This window comes from Pectinophora gossypiella, chromosome 11 (assembly GCF_024362695.1).
Source record: "Pectinophora gossypiella chromosome 11, ilPecGoss1.1, whole genome shotgun sequence".
Lineage (NCBI taxonomy): Eukaryota > Metazoa > Arthropoda > Insecta > Lepidoptera > Gelechiidae > Pectinophora > Pectinophora gossypiella.
The window spans coordinates 1,458,592-1,479,446 of record NC_065414.1 but is presented as its reverse complement, the minus strand read 5'-3'; the positions used below and the strand labels follow the sequence as shown (position 1 = coordinate 1,479,446).

The 20,855-nt window shown below is 38.7% G+C and overlaps 1 protein-coding gene across 2 annotated transcripts in view; it reads left to right on the top strand.

Moving 5' to 3' along the window:
* LOC126370647 (mucin-12) overlaps window positions 1–20,855 on the top strand; it is a 121,952-nt gene that overhangs the window by 92,334 nt on the left and 8,763 nt on the right. For both annotated transcript variants that reach the window (XM_050015606.1, XM_050015607.1), the window contains exons 3-5: window positions 11,168–11,258; window positions 11,688–13,652; window positions 13,861–15,290. In XM_050015606.1, the coding sequence (XP_049871563.1) occupies window positions 11,225–11,258; window positions 11,688–13,652; window positions 13,861–15,290 (3,429 nt within the window). In that variant the 5' untranslated portion in view covers window positions 11,168–11,224. The remainder of the gene's footprint in view (window positions 1–11,167; window positions 11,259–11,687; window positions 13,653–13,860; window positions 15,291–20,855) is intronic.

Below are 20,855 nucleotides of genomic sequence, written 5' to 3'. Positions count from 1 at the left end.
TTGTCACGTTTGATTGCATAGTAAAGTAGGTATGAATTGGATATATATATATACTAGCTTTTGCCCGCGACTTCGTCCGCGTGGCGTGTTATAAAAGAGAGATCTTTGTGTGTGTGGGAGTGCATATCAAATTTCAAGCATCTAACTTATGCAGTTTAGATTTTATCATAAATTTTTTTTGTTCCCGCTAACTCCCATTTTTCAAAATACAGCCATAACTAAACTTTATATTTACTAAGGTATGCATGCATGCTAGATTGAAAACATCTATCTTACGCGGTTTCGATTTAATTCATACAAATGTTTTTCCCCGCTAACTCCCGTTTCCGTGGGAATTTTGCAATATCCTGTTGCAACTAAGCTTTAAGTTTGCTAAAGTACCTGCATGCCAAATTTCAAGCGTCTAACTTAAGTGGTTTAGATTTTTCATACAAAAGGATTTTCCCGCTAATTCCCGTTCTCGTGGGAATTCCGGGAATTCCTTTCTTAGTGCACCTCTACGGTACCTAAGCTACGTCACTTCCAAATTTCAAGTGCCTACGTTCAGCCGTTTAGGCTGTGCGTTGATATGTCAGTCAGTCAGTTTCTCCTTTTTACCGACTTCAAAAAAGGAGGAGGTTCTCAATTCGACCGTATATTTTTTTTTTTTTTTTTTTTAATGTTTGTTCGGGCATATCTTCGTCGTATATGAACCGATTTTGATAATTCTTTTTTTGTTTGAAAGGAGATATACCCAAGGTGGTCCCATGTCAAGGAAGTCAGGATCTGATGATGGAAGACCAGAGAAATCGAGGGGAATTTTCAAAAATCGTAGGAGCGACTAGTGCGTTTGTAAAGTCATATTGATCGGATCGATCTTTAGGCTTCGGGAAAACTTTCCGGCCTTCGAAAACTGGTCAGCATCAGGGAGATACCCTATGGCCTGGCAAAACTATACAACCTGGAGCAATTTTTCTTTCACGAAACGTATTTAAATCTTAATCAAATCCAATCGCCGGTGCAAAAAAACAAAATGGCGGAAAAAAAAGATGGCCGCCATACAAAATTTTGTCGATTTTGGAAGAAGCCCGTTTGGGTAAAAATAATGTATGGGGCGCTTACTCAAAACGTCATGTAGAGTACGGAAATACTTTCTGATCACCAAAAACTGCTCCGCATCAGAGAGATACTCTACGGCCTGGCAAAACTATCGCACGTGAACCAATATTTCTTTCAGAGCACTTATTTAAATCTTGGTCAAATTCCATAGCGTGTAAAAAAACAAAATGGCGGAAAAACAAGATGGCCGCCATACACAATTTTGTTTTTTCAGAAAATGTCTCGGGATATAAAATATATATCGGGGTTGTGGTCGGATCGTCATGTTAAGTATGGAAATACTTCCCGATTTTCGAAAACTGCTCCGCATCAGGGTGACACCCTACGGCCTGGCGAAACTATCACACCTGAACCAATTTTTCTTTCACGAAACCTATTTAAATCTTGGTCGAATTTAATGGCCGGTGAAAAAAATACAAAATGGCGAAAAAACAAGATGGCCGCCATACAAAATTTTGTTTTTCCAGAAAATGTCTTGGGGGTAAAAATGATGTATAGGCGTGTGATCGGAACGTCATCTTTGAAAACTGCTCCCAATCAGGGAGACATCCTACGGCCTGGCAAACCTATTGCACCTGGATTTTGTTTGTTTCCACGACACCCATTTTAATCTTGGTCAAATTCTGTCGCCGGTGAAAAAGAACAAAGTGGCGGAAAAACAAGATGGCCGCCATACGAAGAGGGACAGTTTCGAATAAACAGGACACGCGAGCTGCTTTAGCAGCGAGCGAACCACGCGAAATCTACTGTATCAATATGTATGCGTGAGTGTGTATGATAGCAGCTTCCACTGACAACCACATGTGTGTATGTACACATACACATGTGTGTGTGTGTGTGTGCGTGTGTGTGCGCGCGCGCGCGTGTGTGTGTGTGTGTGTGTGTGTGTGAGTGTGTGTGTGTGTAAACATGTTCATCAATAATAATTGTGATCACTACTAATAATATATTATATTATTATATATGAATATAAATCAGAAAATCTATCTGTCTGCATCCTTGCTCGGTCTAACCATCACTTAAAATCGTAAAATAAAATAAAATTTTTAACAAAAAAAAACCGACTTCAAACGCAAAACTAAAAAGCAATAAATAAATTTACTTCGCACAAAGTAATAAGTACGTATTTTCAATTAGTTAATTAATTTTATAATTCTGAAGTCGGTGCCAAGTAAATGCTACAACAACCCTACTACAATATCAAATTACTATGTACACACAATATTGTTTAATACCTATATCAAAGCAATTACAAAACAATGTCAAACAAAAAATTACAAAACAATCAGTATTGAAAAATCGGTACTTCGTTGTAGCATTTCCTTGGCACCGGCTTCAGAATTATAAAATTAATTAACTAATTGAAAATACGTACTTATTACTTTGTGCGAAGTAAATTTATTTATTGCTTTTTAGTTTTGCGTTTGAAGTCGGTTTTTTTTTGTTTGTTTTCATGTTTGTTATGTATTGTATGTAAAGTACGACTCCAGTTCCGAACTGCAGTTGTGTGTGTATATCCTCTGTCGAAGGGGGCCTACAAGAGATCGCTCTTAGCGGTAAAGCCGCCTTTGCCCGAGTATTTCCTGTAAATGTCTCGTGAAACAAAATGTTGTATTATTATTATTTTACGTCGTTGCCAGGGTCTCGGGTCTATGGAGTCCCGGACTTTTGGACGGCGCGTGTGGGGCCGAAGCCAACACGTAGAGGCCTTAAGACAATTTAATCTAAATGTTGTGTGACACCAACCGGCGATTATCCCTGTATGCACTATCGGGAGTGCGCCCAAAGACAATCCCCGGTTCGTGTAGAACTATTGCAGATTATGGGAAGAAATGGGCTATCGGGTTGAGGTTATTATTAAAGTAGGAAACACAAAGTACTTACTATCAAAACTCACGGTTGTAATCATTCTAGTTTAGGGCCCTGTGCCGACGTTTTTCTTGCTTCTTTTCCCTGGCTATACAGGTTGTGAGAAGCTGCAATAGTTTTAGGCTGATAAGACGTTCGTTATGTAAAAAATGATGATTTAAAGTGTTTGTTACCTACTTAACGAGGGTATTTTTTAATTTGAATCAGTTCAGCATAGAAGCAACACTTACTGCAATAATAAAAATAAATGTCTCGCAATATTAACTTCTGTCATTCTAATTACCGTCTAGATTTCTACATCCTTGACTTAGTTGCATCATGATGCGAACATAAGAGTAAATAGAGTACATAATAGAGTACGTACAATGTTTGTACGTGTTGTGTATAAAAGGCATGGAGTAGGCACGGCTTACTCCATTTATAATGTCGTTTCGTAATGTTGCTTGGGGGAAAAAGTTTTAAAGAGTAAATATTTAGGACACCTTTTTAAAGCGAGTGACTTGTTTTTAAACTTGTTTTCAATTCAAATTATATTATTTCAGATTAATATCCATAATTATAAGTACATTAGATTAGATTCCATTATTAAAATTAGAATTAAATTAAATTATATAAAATCAAATAAAATTTAAATTATTTAAAAAAATGAAATAAAATACATTGGTGCCTATTCGGGTGTTCACAAACATAACCCAATTTCACAAAAAAAAATAAACACATCAAAATAAAACAATAATAGCAGGTGAGCGAGAATAAAGATATAAATTCATACTTAAAAAATAGTGATCATTACAACACTAACCAATTTACATTAAAAAAAAATCTAATTCAAATCTGTACGGTACGGAACCAATCTGACCAATACACTAGTTGCCCCAACTATACCTGCTGTATGAACATCGCTAAGCCCTCGTTAGGATGCTAGGTGCGCGCGCAACACGCTAGCTAGTGTCGATGTAATTTCATTCATACTAGTGATGTGCTGGTAAAGGTATCGATAACTTATCGATGTTTCCTTTTATCGTGAGGTTATGTTTTTCTGCTACATATATACTTAGTTATTAGGTATATTCTTATTGATTTTACAAGTAAATCAATTTTATGTTGATTTTTTAAAGAAAGGATGAGTGAATACCTGCTTTTATAGAATGTTTGAGTTATTTATTGCTTTAACATAACATAACAAATACTTTATTGCATAAACAGGAAAAAAAAATACAAAACAAAAGAGAAATAGAATGAGTACAATAGGCGGCCTAATAAATACAGGTTGTTAGTGACATAGTAACGAAATCTTTGAGGGATAATTCAGCTCATTATTCTGAATTAATATCAGTTGATTTTTCCATCACAACCGCAAAAATGTCATGAATTTTGCGACGGAAAATTCCACTTGATATTAACTCACAATCATGTACTGAATCATCCCCCTCTATTTGTTACGATGTCACTAACACAGCTACATACATGCATACAAACATGCATACAAACATGCATGAAACATGGAATACATTTAATTATGTTGTTTTTTTCATCCACTTGTATGGGATGTACGAGTATACTATTCATTCAAAATAATTTCACTTACTTTTTTATTCATAAATATACTTCGATGAATTATTTTATTTATTAATGTCATTAAAAAGTGCTTCATTATATTTTTAAATCATCGATAAAAACGACACCAGCACTATTTCTGCGCCAATGGGAGCGCAGGCGCATTCTATCACGATCTCTGCAGCGCCGCTACCATTTATGTCCAACGTTACTTCACTATTGCAAACAACACTTTACATTGCGTGTTCTCTACCAATATCGCTCTCAATATTCCGATTCGAAACGGCCATGAATCTCAAATTAAGCGATATTATTGTAAAATCAAGCTTCCACTCAACGTTTTAAATGTAAAACATTGCACGAACGAGCCTCAAGAAATATTTAGCATTTATATGAAAAAATGCAGTTGGGAATTTAATTGGTTATTACTTGGTTTCTTGGAAGCTGACGTGATTTGCTACTTTAGTTTTAGACTTTTGATAGATAGGCCCGGGTTCGAGTCCCGATGGAGACATTGTCGAAATCACTTTGTGAGACTGTCCTTTGATTGGTAAGGACTTTTCAGGCTTGAATCACCTGATTGTCTGAAAAAGTAAGATGATTGCGTGCTTCGTGACGTAACTTATTGCAAATTTGCTTCAGATGCCATTGACTACTTGGCCGGACAAATGAGGAGCACTCAAAGCTCTCACCCGTAAAACACACAATATAGAAATTGTATTGAAGGTTTGTACGATCTACTCTGAACAGGCGTGCGTGTATATGAAACGATTGATGAACACAATATGAATGAAAGGAATGAGGCGACGTCACAGCTAAGAAAAAAAGATGTACAAATGACATAACTTTTTACGGTCACTTAAAATTACCCAAATAGTACTACGTATTTCAAAACTGCTAAATCACGACCGTGAGTACTTATTTACACAGTTTTCTTACCAAATATACTTACTTAACGTAAGTAAACCAGTTTGGAGTACAAGTCCATCTTTGTTTCTTTTGACGTAACTTATTGTATGTTTGCAGCAAATGACATTAACTTCTTGGCCGGACAAATGGGGAGCGCTGAAGGCTCTCACCCGGTACAACGTTTAAGACAACAGGCCTGAGGGTGCTTAGTTGGGCGCGAACCTCGGCTCAGAGCGTCGTCTGAGAGGAAAAATATTTGAAAGAATTAATCGAAATCGTCGGTCGTAATTTACCCGACCCGACAACCCTAGACAGAATGTCATGGCGCCGCAAAATTAGGAGAGCCGACCCCACCTAAAGTGGGATAGCGCAAGGAAGAAGAAGAAGAATCGAAATCGTCGACCACGCCGGCGGGGTCGGTATCGGGGCAGTTCACTGTGCAGGATAGGTAATAAAGTTCTTTTTAAATAACTTTTGCGCCTTTTAAATGCTGCTATTCCCACTTTGGGCATATTCCGGGAACGGCTCATGACAGGTAACGACTAGGCTTGACGGCTTAATGTTGTGTATCGTGTCAAGCTATTGTAGCGGACCCAACTAGTTGGCCACCTAGTTCCGCTCACATGCAACAGATGGCGCCACATTCTTCAAGCGGTCGTGAAACGCGGTATCGGTAGTTTACACAGCAAGACGCATATATACATCTTCCAACACAACACTGTTGGATCGTCGATCCCTAGTCTCGCTACCAACCTGTGGCTAGCGGGGTACTATGCTCAGTTCGGTACCCCGAAAACATCCTTTGGCGGCAGAACACCCTCGCCGCCAAACTATCATTAAGTGCACACTTTTTTGCTCAACCAGACGACAAAAAAAGTGTAAAATGTATTGTGAACATCTACGTTGTGTTTATGTTTTTGCGACAAATCGCCCACGAAAGGATCCCAAATAAATAATAATAATAAATAAATAAATAATCCCAATGGTACATTTATGGACAGAACATGAATCAATTAAGATAACAAAATAATGATTCAAAGTGTAACATTACTAAATTAATAAAGATATTTTTGAGTTTCATAATACCAAGCCTACTTATATTCCAATGGGGTACTCTAAGGTAGGGTCACGAGCATTAATATGTATACACTTTGGTACCATGTCACATTAACTTTTTTGACAAATTGAACTGTAAGTCTCACTAAATGCCAAATATGTTAGTGCGACAGCGTCCTAAAGTGGACACACAAACACACACACACACACTTTGGGACAGTTGTCTGTACAGTCATGAGCAATATAATGTAGCCACTTTGGGACTCTGTCGCACTAACATATTTGACATTTAGTGGGACTTACAGTTCAATTTGTCAAAAAAGTTAATGTGACATGGTACCAAAGAGTATACATATTAATGGTCGTGACCGTACATCCATCGTAAGATGAACTAGGTACCCACAACTCGCCGAGCATTCAATTTTGAATTTTTGAGTTGGACTTCGATTAATTGTAGCACCTAGGTACTTTGTATACGAACATAAAAACAACTGACAATAATTCAGCAAGTGTCACATAATAAGAGTATATTTATTATCGCACTGGAATCAATGGATAACAATAAATAAGGATTTATCATTTCCTGCCAAATAGTTAACGCCATTTGCGGAGAACTACAATACCTAAGTCACGTAAAAAAAAGGTTTTAAGTACCTAATACTCACATATTACCGGACTCTCTCTCTTGGTCGGTCCCTCATATCTGAGGATCGTGGTCAGCATCAGGGTTGCACCTGGAGCGTATGATCTGCCTCCACCGGTTCCTGTCCAGCGCTTCCCTTACTACTGTGTAGAACTTGGTAAGGGGAGAACATATCCGGCCCAACTGCCAACCTCACCTGCGCGCGTCGGTGCTTCGTTATGAGTATAATAACGGATGAGGCTCTGGCGACCGAGCAATGGCGGTATAACCATACCACCGGTCGGGCAACCGACCGTAGAGGCAACAGCGGCCTTGGAGTTTAAATAGCTTCAAAAATGTCTGGGGCAGAAGGCAACGGGAAACCACTGCTTCTATTTTCCCAAGAGAGTCATTACCGGACACTCATCTATAAAAAGCTTGCCGGTTTTTAATATCCCTGATCATTACGGTACTATTTTTCGACCCGGATTGTATGCAAACAAATTCGCAAAAAACGTAAACATCTTGATATACTACGTCCCACTGCTGGGCAAAAAAATAAAGAAACAAAAAAAAAACTGGAACACACGTAGGCCTAACAATGAGCGACCGTTACTCATCCATTTACCCCGAAGGTCACAATGGAGTATCATTCCCATATGTGGCGGCCCAAGGTCGAATTTACGTTGTTGTTTGTTTTGAAATTGCGCTGGTGAATCATGCGATGGTGAAATATTGGCTTGATTGGTTTTAATAGTTGTAGAAGAGGCGTAGACATAGATTAAGGAATAGTACGGCCTCCGTGGTCCAGTGGTTTGAACGTTGGGCTCACGATCCGGAGGTCCCGTGTTCAAATCCCGGTGGGGACAGATCACGAAAATCACTTTGTGATCCCTAGTTTGGTTATAGGACATTATAGGGAAAGCGTGCGTGGGGCCGAAACCAACACGTAGAGGCCTCTTAAGACAATTTAATCTAAATGTTGTGTGACACCAACCGGCGATTATCCCTGTATGCACTATGGGAGTGCAGCAAGCCGATCCCTTGGGAGGAGCAAGTCAAATATCTCGGCGTAGTCTTAGATAGACGTCTTACTTTCAAGGCCCATATCAAACGAGTGCGCGATCGCGCCGCGTTTGTAATGGGCCGTCTTCATTGTTTCCTTAACAAGCGAAGTAAATTGTCCCTTAGGAATAAGGTGAAAATCTACACGACTTGCATCCGTCCGATCATGACCTATGCAGGGGTTGTTTTCGCTCACGCGAGTCCCTCTCAAATTCACCGTCTACAGGTAATACAAAATCGTTTCATGCGGAAAGCCACGGGAGCTCCGTGGTTCCTTCGAAATGAAAATCTGCACATTGACCTAGGTCTGCCAACCATTGCCCAATGGCTCAAATTAGCTTCCAAACGTTTTTTCGATTCTGCTCCGCGCCACCCAAATCCCCTGGTAGTTGCGGCTTCCGAGTACATTCCGCTTAGGGACGGTACTGAAAAGTATCGGCGTCCGAAGGACGTAATATACGATCCCGACGAACCGATTACTCTAGCCATAGAGGCAGCCAATCAGCTCGCGACACCAAACACTTCAGGTCCCCGATACCAACCCCGCCGGCGTGGTCGACGATTTCTCTCATTCAGCGCTTATCGCTATCGACCCACTAGGGTCGATTAATTCTTTCATTAATTCTTTCTTTCAAATATTTTTCCTTTCAGACTACGCCCTGAGCCGAGGTTCGCGCCCAACTGGGCACCCTCAGGCCTGTTGTCTTAAACGTTCTACCGGGTGAGAGCCTTTAGCGCTCCCCATTTGTCCGGCCAAGTAGTTAATGCCATCTGCGGCAAATCTACAATAAGTCACGTCAAAAAAAAAAGCACCCAATGGCAATCCCCGGTTCATGTAGGACTATTGCAGATTATGGAATCAAAGGGAACTGGGTGGTTTTTATTATCATTATTATTATTTTTTATCGTTTTTCAAAAAATTCAGTTTATAAGTATAACATAAGGCGGAAAATCCACTTGATATTAACTCAGAATTATTATTATCCCCCTCAGCATTTGGTACGGTGTCACTGACCTGTATATACCATGGATATAAAAGAGATATTTTTTTAATGAAAGAGATTTCCAACGGGTTCGTTGATACTGTGGAAATTTAATTTATTTTCAAATGGAGTCACGCGCACTGCCGTTGAAAGCCACCGTGTAATCGGACCTAAATTTAGGTTAGCTCAAACCTGTTCTCGGGTCTAGATTCTTGAAGCTAGATTTTAGCCTAGCTCTGTAATTATCGTAGGTGCCTATAATGTTCAGTTCTGAGTAAGTTATGTAGTTTTATGTAGAATTATAATTGTGCTATAATTATCAGCAGTGGGAGGAATGTCGGCAATAGTAGTTAACGCAGATTTAGACAAAACTCCTGTCAAATAAAAGACTTTGTCTGAGTGAATTGCGTTGTTAAAAGGAAGGTTAAAACGCCACATCGAAGCTATTCTGCCAAAAAAAAAAAACAATATTGTAATTTGACATTAGCGCATATAAGTAAGTGCACAATGCAATCAAACGTCAAATAGCAATATTAGCTTTCTTAGATGAATTGCTTCGATGTGGCCATTTTAACCGCCAAGTACATTATCACTTAATAACGCATAATCAAGACCTGGCCTACATTTCGACGCGCTATGTAAAAGGATTTTGAAGAAGTGTGCTCTGACCCAGTTGTCTAATTATTCTAATTACAAAGGTCATTATTGACCAGTGAAATGAGAACTGGCGGTCATGGAACTTTACTCTGTAAATACGTTGAAAGAGTAAAGCATAATACATATAGCGGCTCACCACTTATCACGTTGGTCTAATAGAAAGCACAGTGAGGTGTGGGTACTTAGTTCATCTTGCGATGGATTATTCATCAAAACATTTGACTACTACGTGAGATTATGTTAAGGCGCAGCACTATATCAAAAGATTTTTTTACGCAAGCACCGGCGCAGCGCCTGACAGTTAAGTGCGAAATAATAGATCGGCATTGGTCGCAAATCCACGAATTTCATATTATATATAAGTATTTGAAAAAAATACCATCAAAACACATTGTGTTTTCTTTTGACAAATTTTGATCGAGTGTCATGTGCATTCAAATGTATTTTTATGTTTATATCGATATAATTATTTGTAAGTATAATAAAATACCTTCAAATGCCACTTTGGGGACGGAAATTATATCAAAAAAAGGAGTTGAGACAGCCCACCAAACTCGAATTTCGAGGCGAAAAAAATTATTTCTCATTATTTATACAAATTGAACAAAAAAAATGAAATTGCCCTAGCACAATGACGTGCTGTAAACATAAAACATAAAAAAATAGAATGATCGCATCATTTTACACGTTGATTCTCAACACGGACAAGTAAAATTGTGCGTTTTGATATTCATCCTTATATTATGTCGTACTTAGTGAAGCAAGTTCCTAAAAGCTCCGAGATTAGCTCACAACTTACCTAACATCCACGGAAACCTATTTTCCTTATTGGTTTCACTCTCAGTGGCGTGACGGCCTGAAGGCTAGGAAGAGACAGATCACCGTGTGACATCGACTCGCGCGCCGATTCACTTTCCGTTCGCTCCCACGACGACTGACGACACTATAACGTTAGGTCAGTGGGAAAAATAGAACTAGTTTCAATTGTTTTCCGTACTTTTAATGTGGTTTTGTTAAAGATTGACGAACATTGATTGATTGAAGATTGTTGTTTGATTGATTTGTAAAAGATACTTTTTTCTAAGGCAGAAACTTCTTCAAAATTCAAAAAGTTATTTAAAAGTACAGTTAAATTTAGTTATATTGTAAAACGAAGTTAAAAATCTAATTATTAAGGAAGAAAATAAATTAAAAAAAAAGAAACTTTGTGATAATTTGCATTTATTCAAAGAAAAAACACATAAAAATTTTAGTACAAAAATCATAAAAAGAGAAGACACATTTTATTATTAACAAATATAAAAAGTCAAGCACAGTTTTTTATTCACGAATTATTTTTCTTTAATTTCAGGATGCGCCATGAGTATTTCGAGGCGAGCAGACCATTAACGTGTGCAACCAACATGCGATGACCATGGAGTCACCAGTCAGAATATGTTTAGGTGAGTTTACTTCGATAAAGTTCTCGTTTAATTCTCCATAATTATCTTATAATAAGCATACGTATACATACAGTTGTGCGTCAATACCTGTTCGCAGTATGTCACATCGTTTAAGATGAGGTGTAAGTGGTGAAAGGTAAACCATAGAAGATTCAGGAGTAAAAATAAATTGATGAATATTAAGATCTAACATACTGTTATGTATGTCATGTGTGTATTAAGATGTAATAAATTATTGAACAAAAGAAATTGAAATGAAAACTCGTTACATGAAAACCGATCTAGACACATAAACTGATGTTAATTAAGTAACATAACAATAAATAACACAAGTAAAATAGATTAACTTTTCGACTATCATATAATATAAATAGCTTTTAACATGAAGTCCTGTCAATCCAACTAACCGTAAATTCCACAACTTTCCAGGCGCGGTGCTAGTAGCGAACCTGCTACTGCTGAGTAGCACAGTCAGCGGCAATGCGCTGCCACCAGCCACCACCACGACCGTCCGCGATGACAGAGTCACCAGGCTCATGCGGACAAATACCACCATCCACAGCAGAAGACACAAAACCCCAGACGTAGCACTCAACGAGCTACATCCCAAAGAAACCGTCTCAGAAGAACACACAGAAAAGAATGCCAAATACAAAGACAGAGGAAGGGTCAGATACTCTTCTAAAGTTACGACTATAAGTCCGCCAAGAAGGGCTAAGAGTACCTCCACCACTGAAGCTGGTGAGGCGGCGAAACTAATCATAGTCACGCCTACGCCTGAAGTGAAGAAGCCAGCGCAAATCATTAACAGTATGAGAGCGTATAAACGAACAAAGTTGCCAGTCAGTTCGTCCTCAACCACTAGCATGACTCCTACAGCAAAAGCTGTCGTGAAAACAGAAGAGGAGGAAGAAGAATATGAAGACGAAGAGCACGAAGAAGACAATAATAGTTTCGAAAAATACACTTCTAGTAAATTTGACTCTAACTTTTTTACCATACCTAATTATAACGATGACTTTGGTCATGACTCAGAAGGTGCTGATAATAAAGTTAAATCAGAATATAGTAGTAGCCCTTATAGCACATTTACCAGTTACTTCCCAGATGTTGCATTTGGTCCACGGGACAATAAAAACGACGAGCCCTTTAAATCAGAGAGTTTCTTTGATTTTGACTCAGAATTGACAACACCCAAACACGATTTCTTTGACAAAAAGTATCAAGAAATCTCTCAAAGTATTATTAAAAATTTAGAGTCAATAAAAGTTAAAATGCCACCACCGAACGCAACTAAAGTTTATACAGTAGTCCAAGATAACAATGGAGTTAATACTAATCAGAGTTTACCAACTAACAAATCAACTATTGTAATTAAGAATACCAAAGAAATTCGAGTTTTGGATAATGATAACGCTGGTACTAATAATAAGGAGTTATCTGATGTACAAGGTACAAGTATTTATTACGAGATGTCAGTACTTTCTACTGAAACTTATAATATAGATCATACAAACGACGACGATTGTGACAATGACACGTTACCTAATGAACCGACAGCTAGCACGTCCGAGGAAAAAGAAGTGGCTTCCATCAAAGCGACTCAACCCACCATTGTAGCTCCTAAGAAACAATCTGAGGCAATAACAACCTTATCTTCTAACTACTTGCCTTATTCAAGTTTCGGATCGACGATCTTTAGTCCAACTAGCCCAATTTCATTCTCTACACAACATTCAGTGATATCATCGTCCACAGAGAAAACCACACATTCATTTTCTACCAGTTTCAGTCGAAATAGAAGTTATTCCAAACGACTAAACCATAAGGAATCTCCAAATAGTGTTACTTCTAGAACAGAAACTACAAATTACAACGTTAGAACTCCTACTAGAAAGTTCCACTATACTACACCTAAGATTAAACCAATCTGGATGGCTCCTAGGCGTAACGTCACAAGAAATTCCTACACAAGACCTACTGTACCTACAACAATATATTCAGAACACTTCGATATTAAGGACAAAGTGTCGCCCACAACTGCTAAACCTAAACAATCGCACAGAACATCTTTGACGACAGTTTCCTCAGAAATTGACCCAGTATTGCAAAGCGACGTTAGTGGAGTGAAGAAGGTTGTTCATTCTCAGTCGATATCTGATAATAGCATTCCTACGCTGTGGAAGAGAGGTTCGACTAAATTCTCGACATCTACAGCAACGTCGTCTGAGACGGAAGATGGGGTCAGTGACCTGGAAATTCCTCCAACACTCACGGCGTGGGCGCTGGCTAGTTTGAGGAGTCCACCGCCAGCAGCCAACCCTGTCAATACTACGACATCGACCCAAAAAAGCGTAGACGAAAACGAATTGCAGAAAGTTGGAGAACTTACAGGTGAGTTACAAACCATTTTTATTATTTTAAACTATGGAATCACAATTTTGATTGAATCAATCGATAGTTAATAAATAAGAAAAAGTAGACACCTACATAGAACGCAAAATTATCCTAACAAATAACTTTACGTATCATTTCAATGGTGTTGATTTAGTCTGAAAATATCGTAATAATAAAATTAAACTAAACTAATATACTGTTTCAGACAAAAAAGAAACGTCAGGTAGCTCCACGACAACAACCACTACAGTCGCCAGTGTTCTCAACAACGATATCATATCGGAGAAGATCACCGAGATAGACCAGAATCGGTTACCATGGAGACCTGTGCCCGCTCCCGCAGTAGCAACATCAGAAAAGACAGAAGCCCCAGCGACAGAGTCCAAATCTGAAAGACTCCCAGCTGAGAGTAACATTTCTATTCAAAGCAGCGTTCAGCCTCTTCCTACGACGGAAAAAATGAAAGTGGCAACTACAAATCCTGCTACAGACAGTCCCAAAGATTCTGAAGAATGGGTCTCAGCTACGGTAGAAGAACAAACAACAACCGAGGCGCTAGAAGTAATTCCTCCAGTTGATGCGACAAAGTCAACTGGTTTCGAATCAATCACAAAATTACCTGCGGGTCTTACCACGCCTCAAGACGAGACCTTCGCTAGCGCTGAACAGACAACAGATGTTGCCACTGAGCCCGTACCTACAACTACTGACTATGAAATCACTACCATAAGATTTTCTTACGTACCGACTGAATCTACTGAGAGTGTTGAAACTGATTCACCCGCCCCATCAAAGAGTACATGGCATGCAGTGTATCCAACTAGAACCAAACTGACTACAATTAAAGATGAGCCTATTACTACGTACAGGCCTAAGTACATTACCACTACAAACGATGTCGAAGAGACGACTACCATAATGCCAAAGACAACACCTCAGATGGATGTATCATCGCAAGCTGTTGAAAATATTACTGAATCGGCTCCGGACACTACAGTAATCGTCAAAGACGTTACAGAGATTACTACTGAGACACCTACAACAAAACCTACTACAACAGACAAAATAATCCATGAAGAAACAACTGAGATGCCTGAAGAAACAACTACAATGATAGTTGAAGTAGTAACAGAGATCAACACTGAACGCGAGAGGCCTGCAAGCAGCACAGAAGCTCAAAGCACTGAAAATTCAAGCACAGAAATCACCGAAACACCTCCTAGCGAAATTCGTGAGAGTAGCTCTGAGGAAAACAGCGATAGCAATGAAGTGATCACGCAAGAAACTACTAGAGTGCCGTCACCTACTACAACAAGACGAACTACAACATCTCGAATCACTACTACTGAAGCCGAAGTAGAAACTGAAGTGATTATAGAGACAGTTAAAGAGTCTACTACTCCTGACGAGAAGATAGTAGAAACAACGGAAAATGACGATTCAACTGAAGAAGTGACGACTGAAATAACGACTAAATCGGTGAATGACCTTGAAGATTTGACGAGCTTTGCTGGAGAAGTGACGACAGAGGCGTCATCACGAGTGTTGACGGATGAAGCAGGATCTGGAGCCGCGGTAGCCATAGCTGTCAGCACTATTGGAGTCATCGCTTTGATTCTACTCGTTGGACTCTTGGTAAGTAAGATTTTATAACAATAAAAGGGTCAACATATTACTTAACCATTATAGACGGCGATACGGCTACGACCTATCACGTTGGTCTGACAGAAAGCTTATCTTGTGATGGATGCACCTCTGACTATTTAAATTAGGATAAAATTGTGAGCTTATATTTTGTTTAAGTATGTTAATATTTACTTTATAAACCGAAGGTAATTCAAACAGACAGACACCAAATACTTAACGTAAAAATACACATAAAAGTTATAGAAAGTAGAGGTAAAATCTATCTTCTATCTTCATAATAATATGCCAGTATTTGTTCATCTTCACTATTCTCTTCATCATCTTCACCAATTTTTTCACTGTTGTTTGTTCTTACAAGATATCCAAAGTAATGAGCATAATATCTATAGGCTACCTCACGATAAATTACGTTCACTACTTTGGAGACCGTTGTAGATGCTATGATGTCAGCTTACCTGAAATTGTATGAAACAGAACATTTAATTAGTAACTAGCTTTTGCCGCGGGCTTCGCTCGCGTTAAATTGGGGATAACACGGTTCGCTTAAAAGTTCCCCGAAAAGTCCCATAAGTATAAAATTCCACCCCCTCTATAAAAGAAGATATTGAGAAGGAGGAAGGAGGAGAAGGGTTGGGGAGATTTCCAAAAAAATTACATGATTTTTTTGTTGGTCACAAATAGTCCGCATACTATTTTTTTAGCTTTCTATCTTGAAAATTGCGCAATGCTCCATACAAACTTCCACCCTCCATTTTAGGGAAGTGGATAGGGTTAGAAAGAGACAAAAAATAGCTTTTGTCACTTTCCATCACTTCAACCGTCTCCACTTAAAAATCACGTCAATTCGTCACTCCGTTTTACCGTGAAAGACGGACAGATACACACATACAATTTCGTATTTATAATATAAGTAAGTATGGATTTTTACCTAATGTTGGAGAGAGCAGAATCGATCGCCATAGCCTTTATGAAGAATATGTTGTGGTAGCCCAGTTGGTCTCTCACTGTGAGGTCCCAAGATCAAATCCCAGCACGGGATTACAGCCTAAACCAATGATTTTCGAATACCTATGTTTTCCAATTCAAATTCGGATCGTAAATGTTTATCACGCGCGGAGAAGGAAAACTTCGTGAGGAAGCCCACATTCCCGAGAAATGCGCTTCTGAGTTTGTACGGGTTGACAGATCAACCCCGGTCGGATCGGTTTGTCGGGTTGACAGTCGCTTCTATAAAAAAGGGACCTGTCGAATCTTCAAGTTAGTTAGGTAAGCGGATCCCGTGAAAAACGGATAACGGTAGACATAAGATGATGAAGAATATCTGAGTATGATAATTTATGAAAAAGAAACAACTATAATATAATTATGAGTATTATTTAATACCTAATGGTAAGAATGAATCATAGAGTTTGGATCATAGATGATTGATAATTATAACTCTTATTAACGGGTTCTTACCGCGTTTAAACTGTTGCAAGTGCCATGATCAGGAAAAAAAAAAGAATGAATGTGTCGAAATATAGAGAGTCTCATATTCCCTGCTTTAAACGCGGTAAGAACCCGTTATTGTGTGTTTTAATTATGACAATAACCGCGTAAACTTAAAACAATGTTATATACATTATATACATAAAATTGATATCGCGGTTTCCAGGATTTGTGCCTCAAACTTAAACATAGCTGGCGAGAAGTGGCTGTATATAAAAACCTCTGCCTACCCCTTCGGGGGCATAGGCGTGATGCTACGTTATGTTATATTTAGTACGAATAAAGAACTTACTTCAAATAGGTATATTCTTCACCACCCATCTAGTATCTCCGTGTCTCCACCTGAAATCGAAAAAAAGAAACGATAAACAAAAGCAATTATCATTTTGTCAATCCAAAGTCATTCTTAAACACGTCATTGTTTAGACTAACAGTTTGTTCGGTCGTTATATAAATAAATATATCACCCACGTAACGTAACCGGCGAGCGTCGACAGCCAACGGTCGCATATCTGGCGATAAAAATTCCGCAACGCAACTCGAGTTGTAATGTGGCATACGACACTACCTAGTACTGAGAATACAGTCGTAACGAATATCGGTCACAGGTTTCATGGCTCTTCTTAATTGTACCCACCGTTCAGTAGGTTTTTACATACATACATAACTAGCAACAGCTAGTATAGTAGCAACAGCAAGTGGCGGGCGGGTTGGCAACCCTTCTATTACAATTACAGAAGTTTTTACTCTCTTAAGGGTTGAATTTCGCAAAATCCCGTCTTAGTAATTTTTTTTTTTGACGTGACTTATTGTAGATTTGCCGCAGATGGCATTAACTACTTGGCCGGACAAATGGGGAGCGCTGAAGGCTCTCACCCGGTACAACGTTTAAGACAACAGGCCTGAGGGTGCTCAGTTGGGCGCGAACCTCGGCTCAGGGCGTCGTCTGAGAGGAAAAATATTTGAAAGAATTAATCGACCCTAGTGGGTCGATAGCGATAAGCGCTGAATGAGGGAAATTGTCGACCACGCCGGCGGGGTCGGTATCGGGGACACCGTCTTAGTAAGCATCTACGTTCTAAAAGGAACCCCTATGCAAAATTGTAAACTGCTAGATCTTGTATTTTTTGAGATATCGGGATGAGTGAGTGAGTCAGTGACCTTATATATTTATACATGTACTTAAAATTAGCTGGCGAGGAGTGTACATACTATTTTTATTTATTTATTTATTTATTATATCACTTACATTTGCAACATTACAGATATATATCCATTGCGTTACAAACAATATTTATATCTTAAAAACTTAAAACTACTACTTACACATTAATATTTATACTATTATATATCATTGGACAGAACTAACAGGCATGAAAGGTTCAAATACTTTTACACATTCATTCAACAAACATACAATCGCACTTCCAAACAAGTCGCAATGTGGTGCGGACGCAAGAACTATATACACCTCTGTCTATCTCTTGGAGATTACGGGCGTGATGCTGAAATATGTGCTTACTTACTTCATCTTGCGACGGATGTACCTCTGACTACCCTAATTAGGATATAGTCGTGAGCTTTTGGCATCTTTCGCTCTCGTCTAAGTTTTCATGTCTACATTTTCACTAATTTGGGGTTTTAGTCGTTTCGGACTACAAGAGGTTCGGACCGTGGTTTGAATCGACTATGCTCTTCGTGAATAGGTTGTTTCGCACCGCGACTAGAGCGGTGTAAATTGACTTAGTAGGTATCTTTTCGAATGTGTCGATTCGGACTACAGGGTAAAACTAAATTTAGTGAATACCACGGAATAGAAGAAAGAGATTGACAGCTTCCGTGGTCTAGTGGTTAGAGCGTTAGGCTCACGATCTGGAGGTCCGGGTTCGATTCCCGATGGGGACATTGTCGAAATCACTTCGTGAGACTGTCCTTTGTTTGGTACGGACTTTTCAGGCTTGAATCACCTGATGTCCGAAAAAGTAAGATGATTCCGTGCTTCGGAGGGCACGTTAAGCCGTTGGTCCCGGTTATTAGCCGTAAAAACACTTCCACCAACCCGCAGTGGAATAGCGTGGTGGAGTATGCTCCATACCCCCTCCAGTTGATTGAGGGGAGGCCTGTGCCCAGCAGTGGGACGTACATAGGCAGTTTATGTTAAGAAAGAGATTAGAACTGCCACGGAAGCGCGTCTCACGCGCCATTAAAGTAATAGCCAATAGCTCATACTTCAACTTTGCACTCCAGCCGTCCACAATCTTCACGACTCACGGAGACCCGCGTAAATCTATTAAAAGTTCTTCTAGTGCTATTATGACATTATGGATGGAGGGATTTCTTATCATAGCAAGCTAATCTTACTTTAATCGGCTATTTATCAAAAAATACTTTTGCATACAGTAACTTATGAATGGTAATGATAAAAATTGCAACTTATCACATAAAACATACAATACATTTCAATACAATACAAGTTAGATCACATACCTCCGAAAATGCAACATTGAAATGTGCAAAACTTACGAAAAACTCACTTCAAAAAAATCCCTAAATACGATAATGATTATCTATATACATACATATATTATGTAGAGCAGATATTTTTTGGCCAGAACCACAAGTCATCTTAATACAATTTTCAGCCGTTCTAGGCATCTGTAACATCACCAGTCCAACGACTAAGCAGTCCGTCCATCAAAAAACAGAACGGACAATAGTTTCAAGTAACTTTTTCTGTTTGTTTTTTTTTTTATTTTATTTTAAGACATTATTTTATTTTAAGAAAAAGAAGAGAAGACAAAATATCGTATCATCAAACTTCCAGCCATAGTTAATTGCATTTCCGGCAAATCTAACTCATGTTAAAAATATATAATGTGATCAAACTTCATGATATTCCTTACATTAAAACAAAATAAAATATAACAACTCGTGAACTGACGCTAAGCCATTGATCCCGGCTGTTAGCCGTAGAACTCCTCCACCAACCCGCAATGGAGAAGCGTGTATGGTCCAGACCCCCTCTGATTGATTGAGGGCAGGCCTGTGCTCTGCCGTGAGACGTATATAGGTCGTTTAATGTAATGTTAAAAGAACTCACCAAGATCTCCGCCAAGAACCGCCATTCACAAATTAAATAAAAATAAAATAAAACACATATTTATGTACTACACACACACCGCTCTTACTAAATTCATGAATAAAAAAATCTTACTTATTTATCTAAATATTCAAAATTCAAAAGATCCCGTTAAAAAAAATGTTTATAAATATTCGAAATTGAAAAAGAACAATTTAAAAAGAAATGCAACAAATAAATAGTGATGCAGGAGCGGTGCGCGCGCAATATGTCACAGTCACCGTGGGTTATGGAGTGAGCAGGGCGCAGGCGCAGGGCACGGAACTACACCTCCTTGCGGTGCGGGCGGGAGAAAGTCCCGCCACTGAAAAAGGTCGTTATTTAGTACAGTTCCCATGTTTGCAAATAAATTGTCCAAATACCAGTCGGAGTCGCGTTCAGAGGGGTCGCATTTCGCAAACTTATCGTAATGTAGGTTACGTAGCTATTTATTTTAATTTTCTTATGTGCTATATTTTGTAAATAATTAGGTATAGTTATCTTCTTGCATTCAGTTTGGGATCGCCGACGTTGCACGCACTAGAATCTATTTCATTTTATTGTCTTCATTATCCTTGCGTTAACTATACTATGTGACCTTAAAGATATACCTTACTTCTTTGCTAAACTGTAGGAAAAAAATATAGAATAATTTATCTGCTGATCATCCCGACTATTTTTTAAAACTGCTGAATAAAAACAGGTTTATAACTAATTACTATTTCAATGCGTCACATTCATCTTAAGGCCGTCGCTAAACATCATCATAAAGACGTATGTTTTCTAAATTATAAAAAAAGCAAAAAAAACAGATGTGCTTTTTGCCACAACCCAAAGGTCATTTCCGCACTATTCCCCTTACCTACCAGTTGACCTGGTAAGTTCGTAAGTGTCGCGGTATCGGTGCGAGAGGATGTTTTTACAATTCCAATTATAAACAAAAGTGC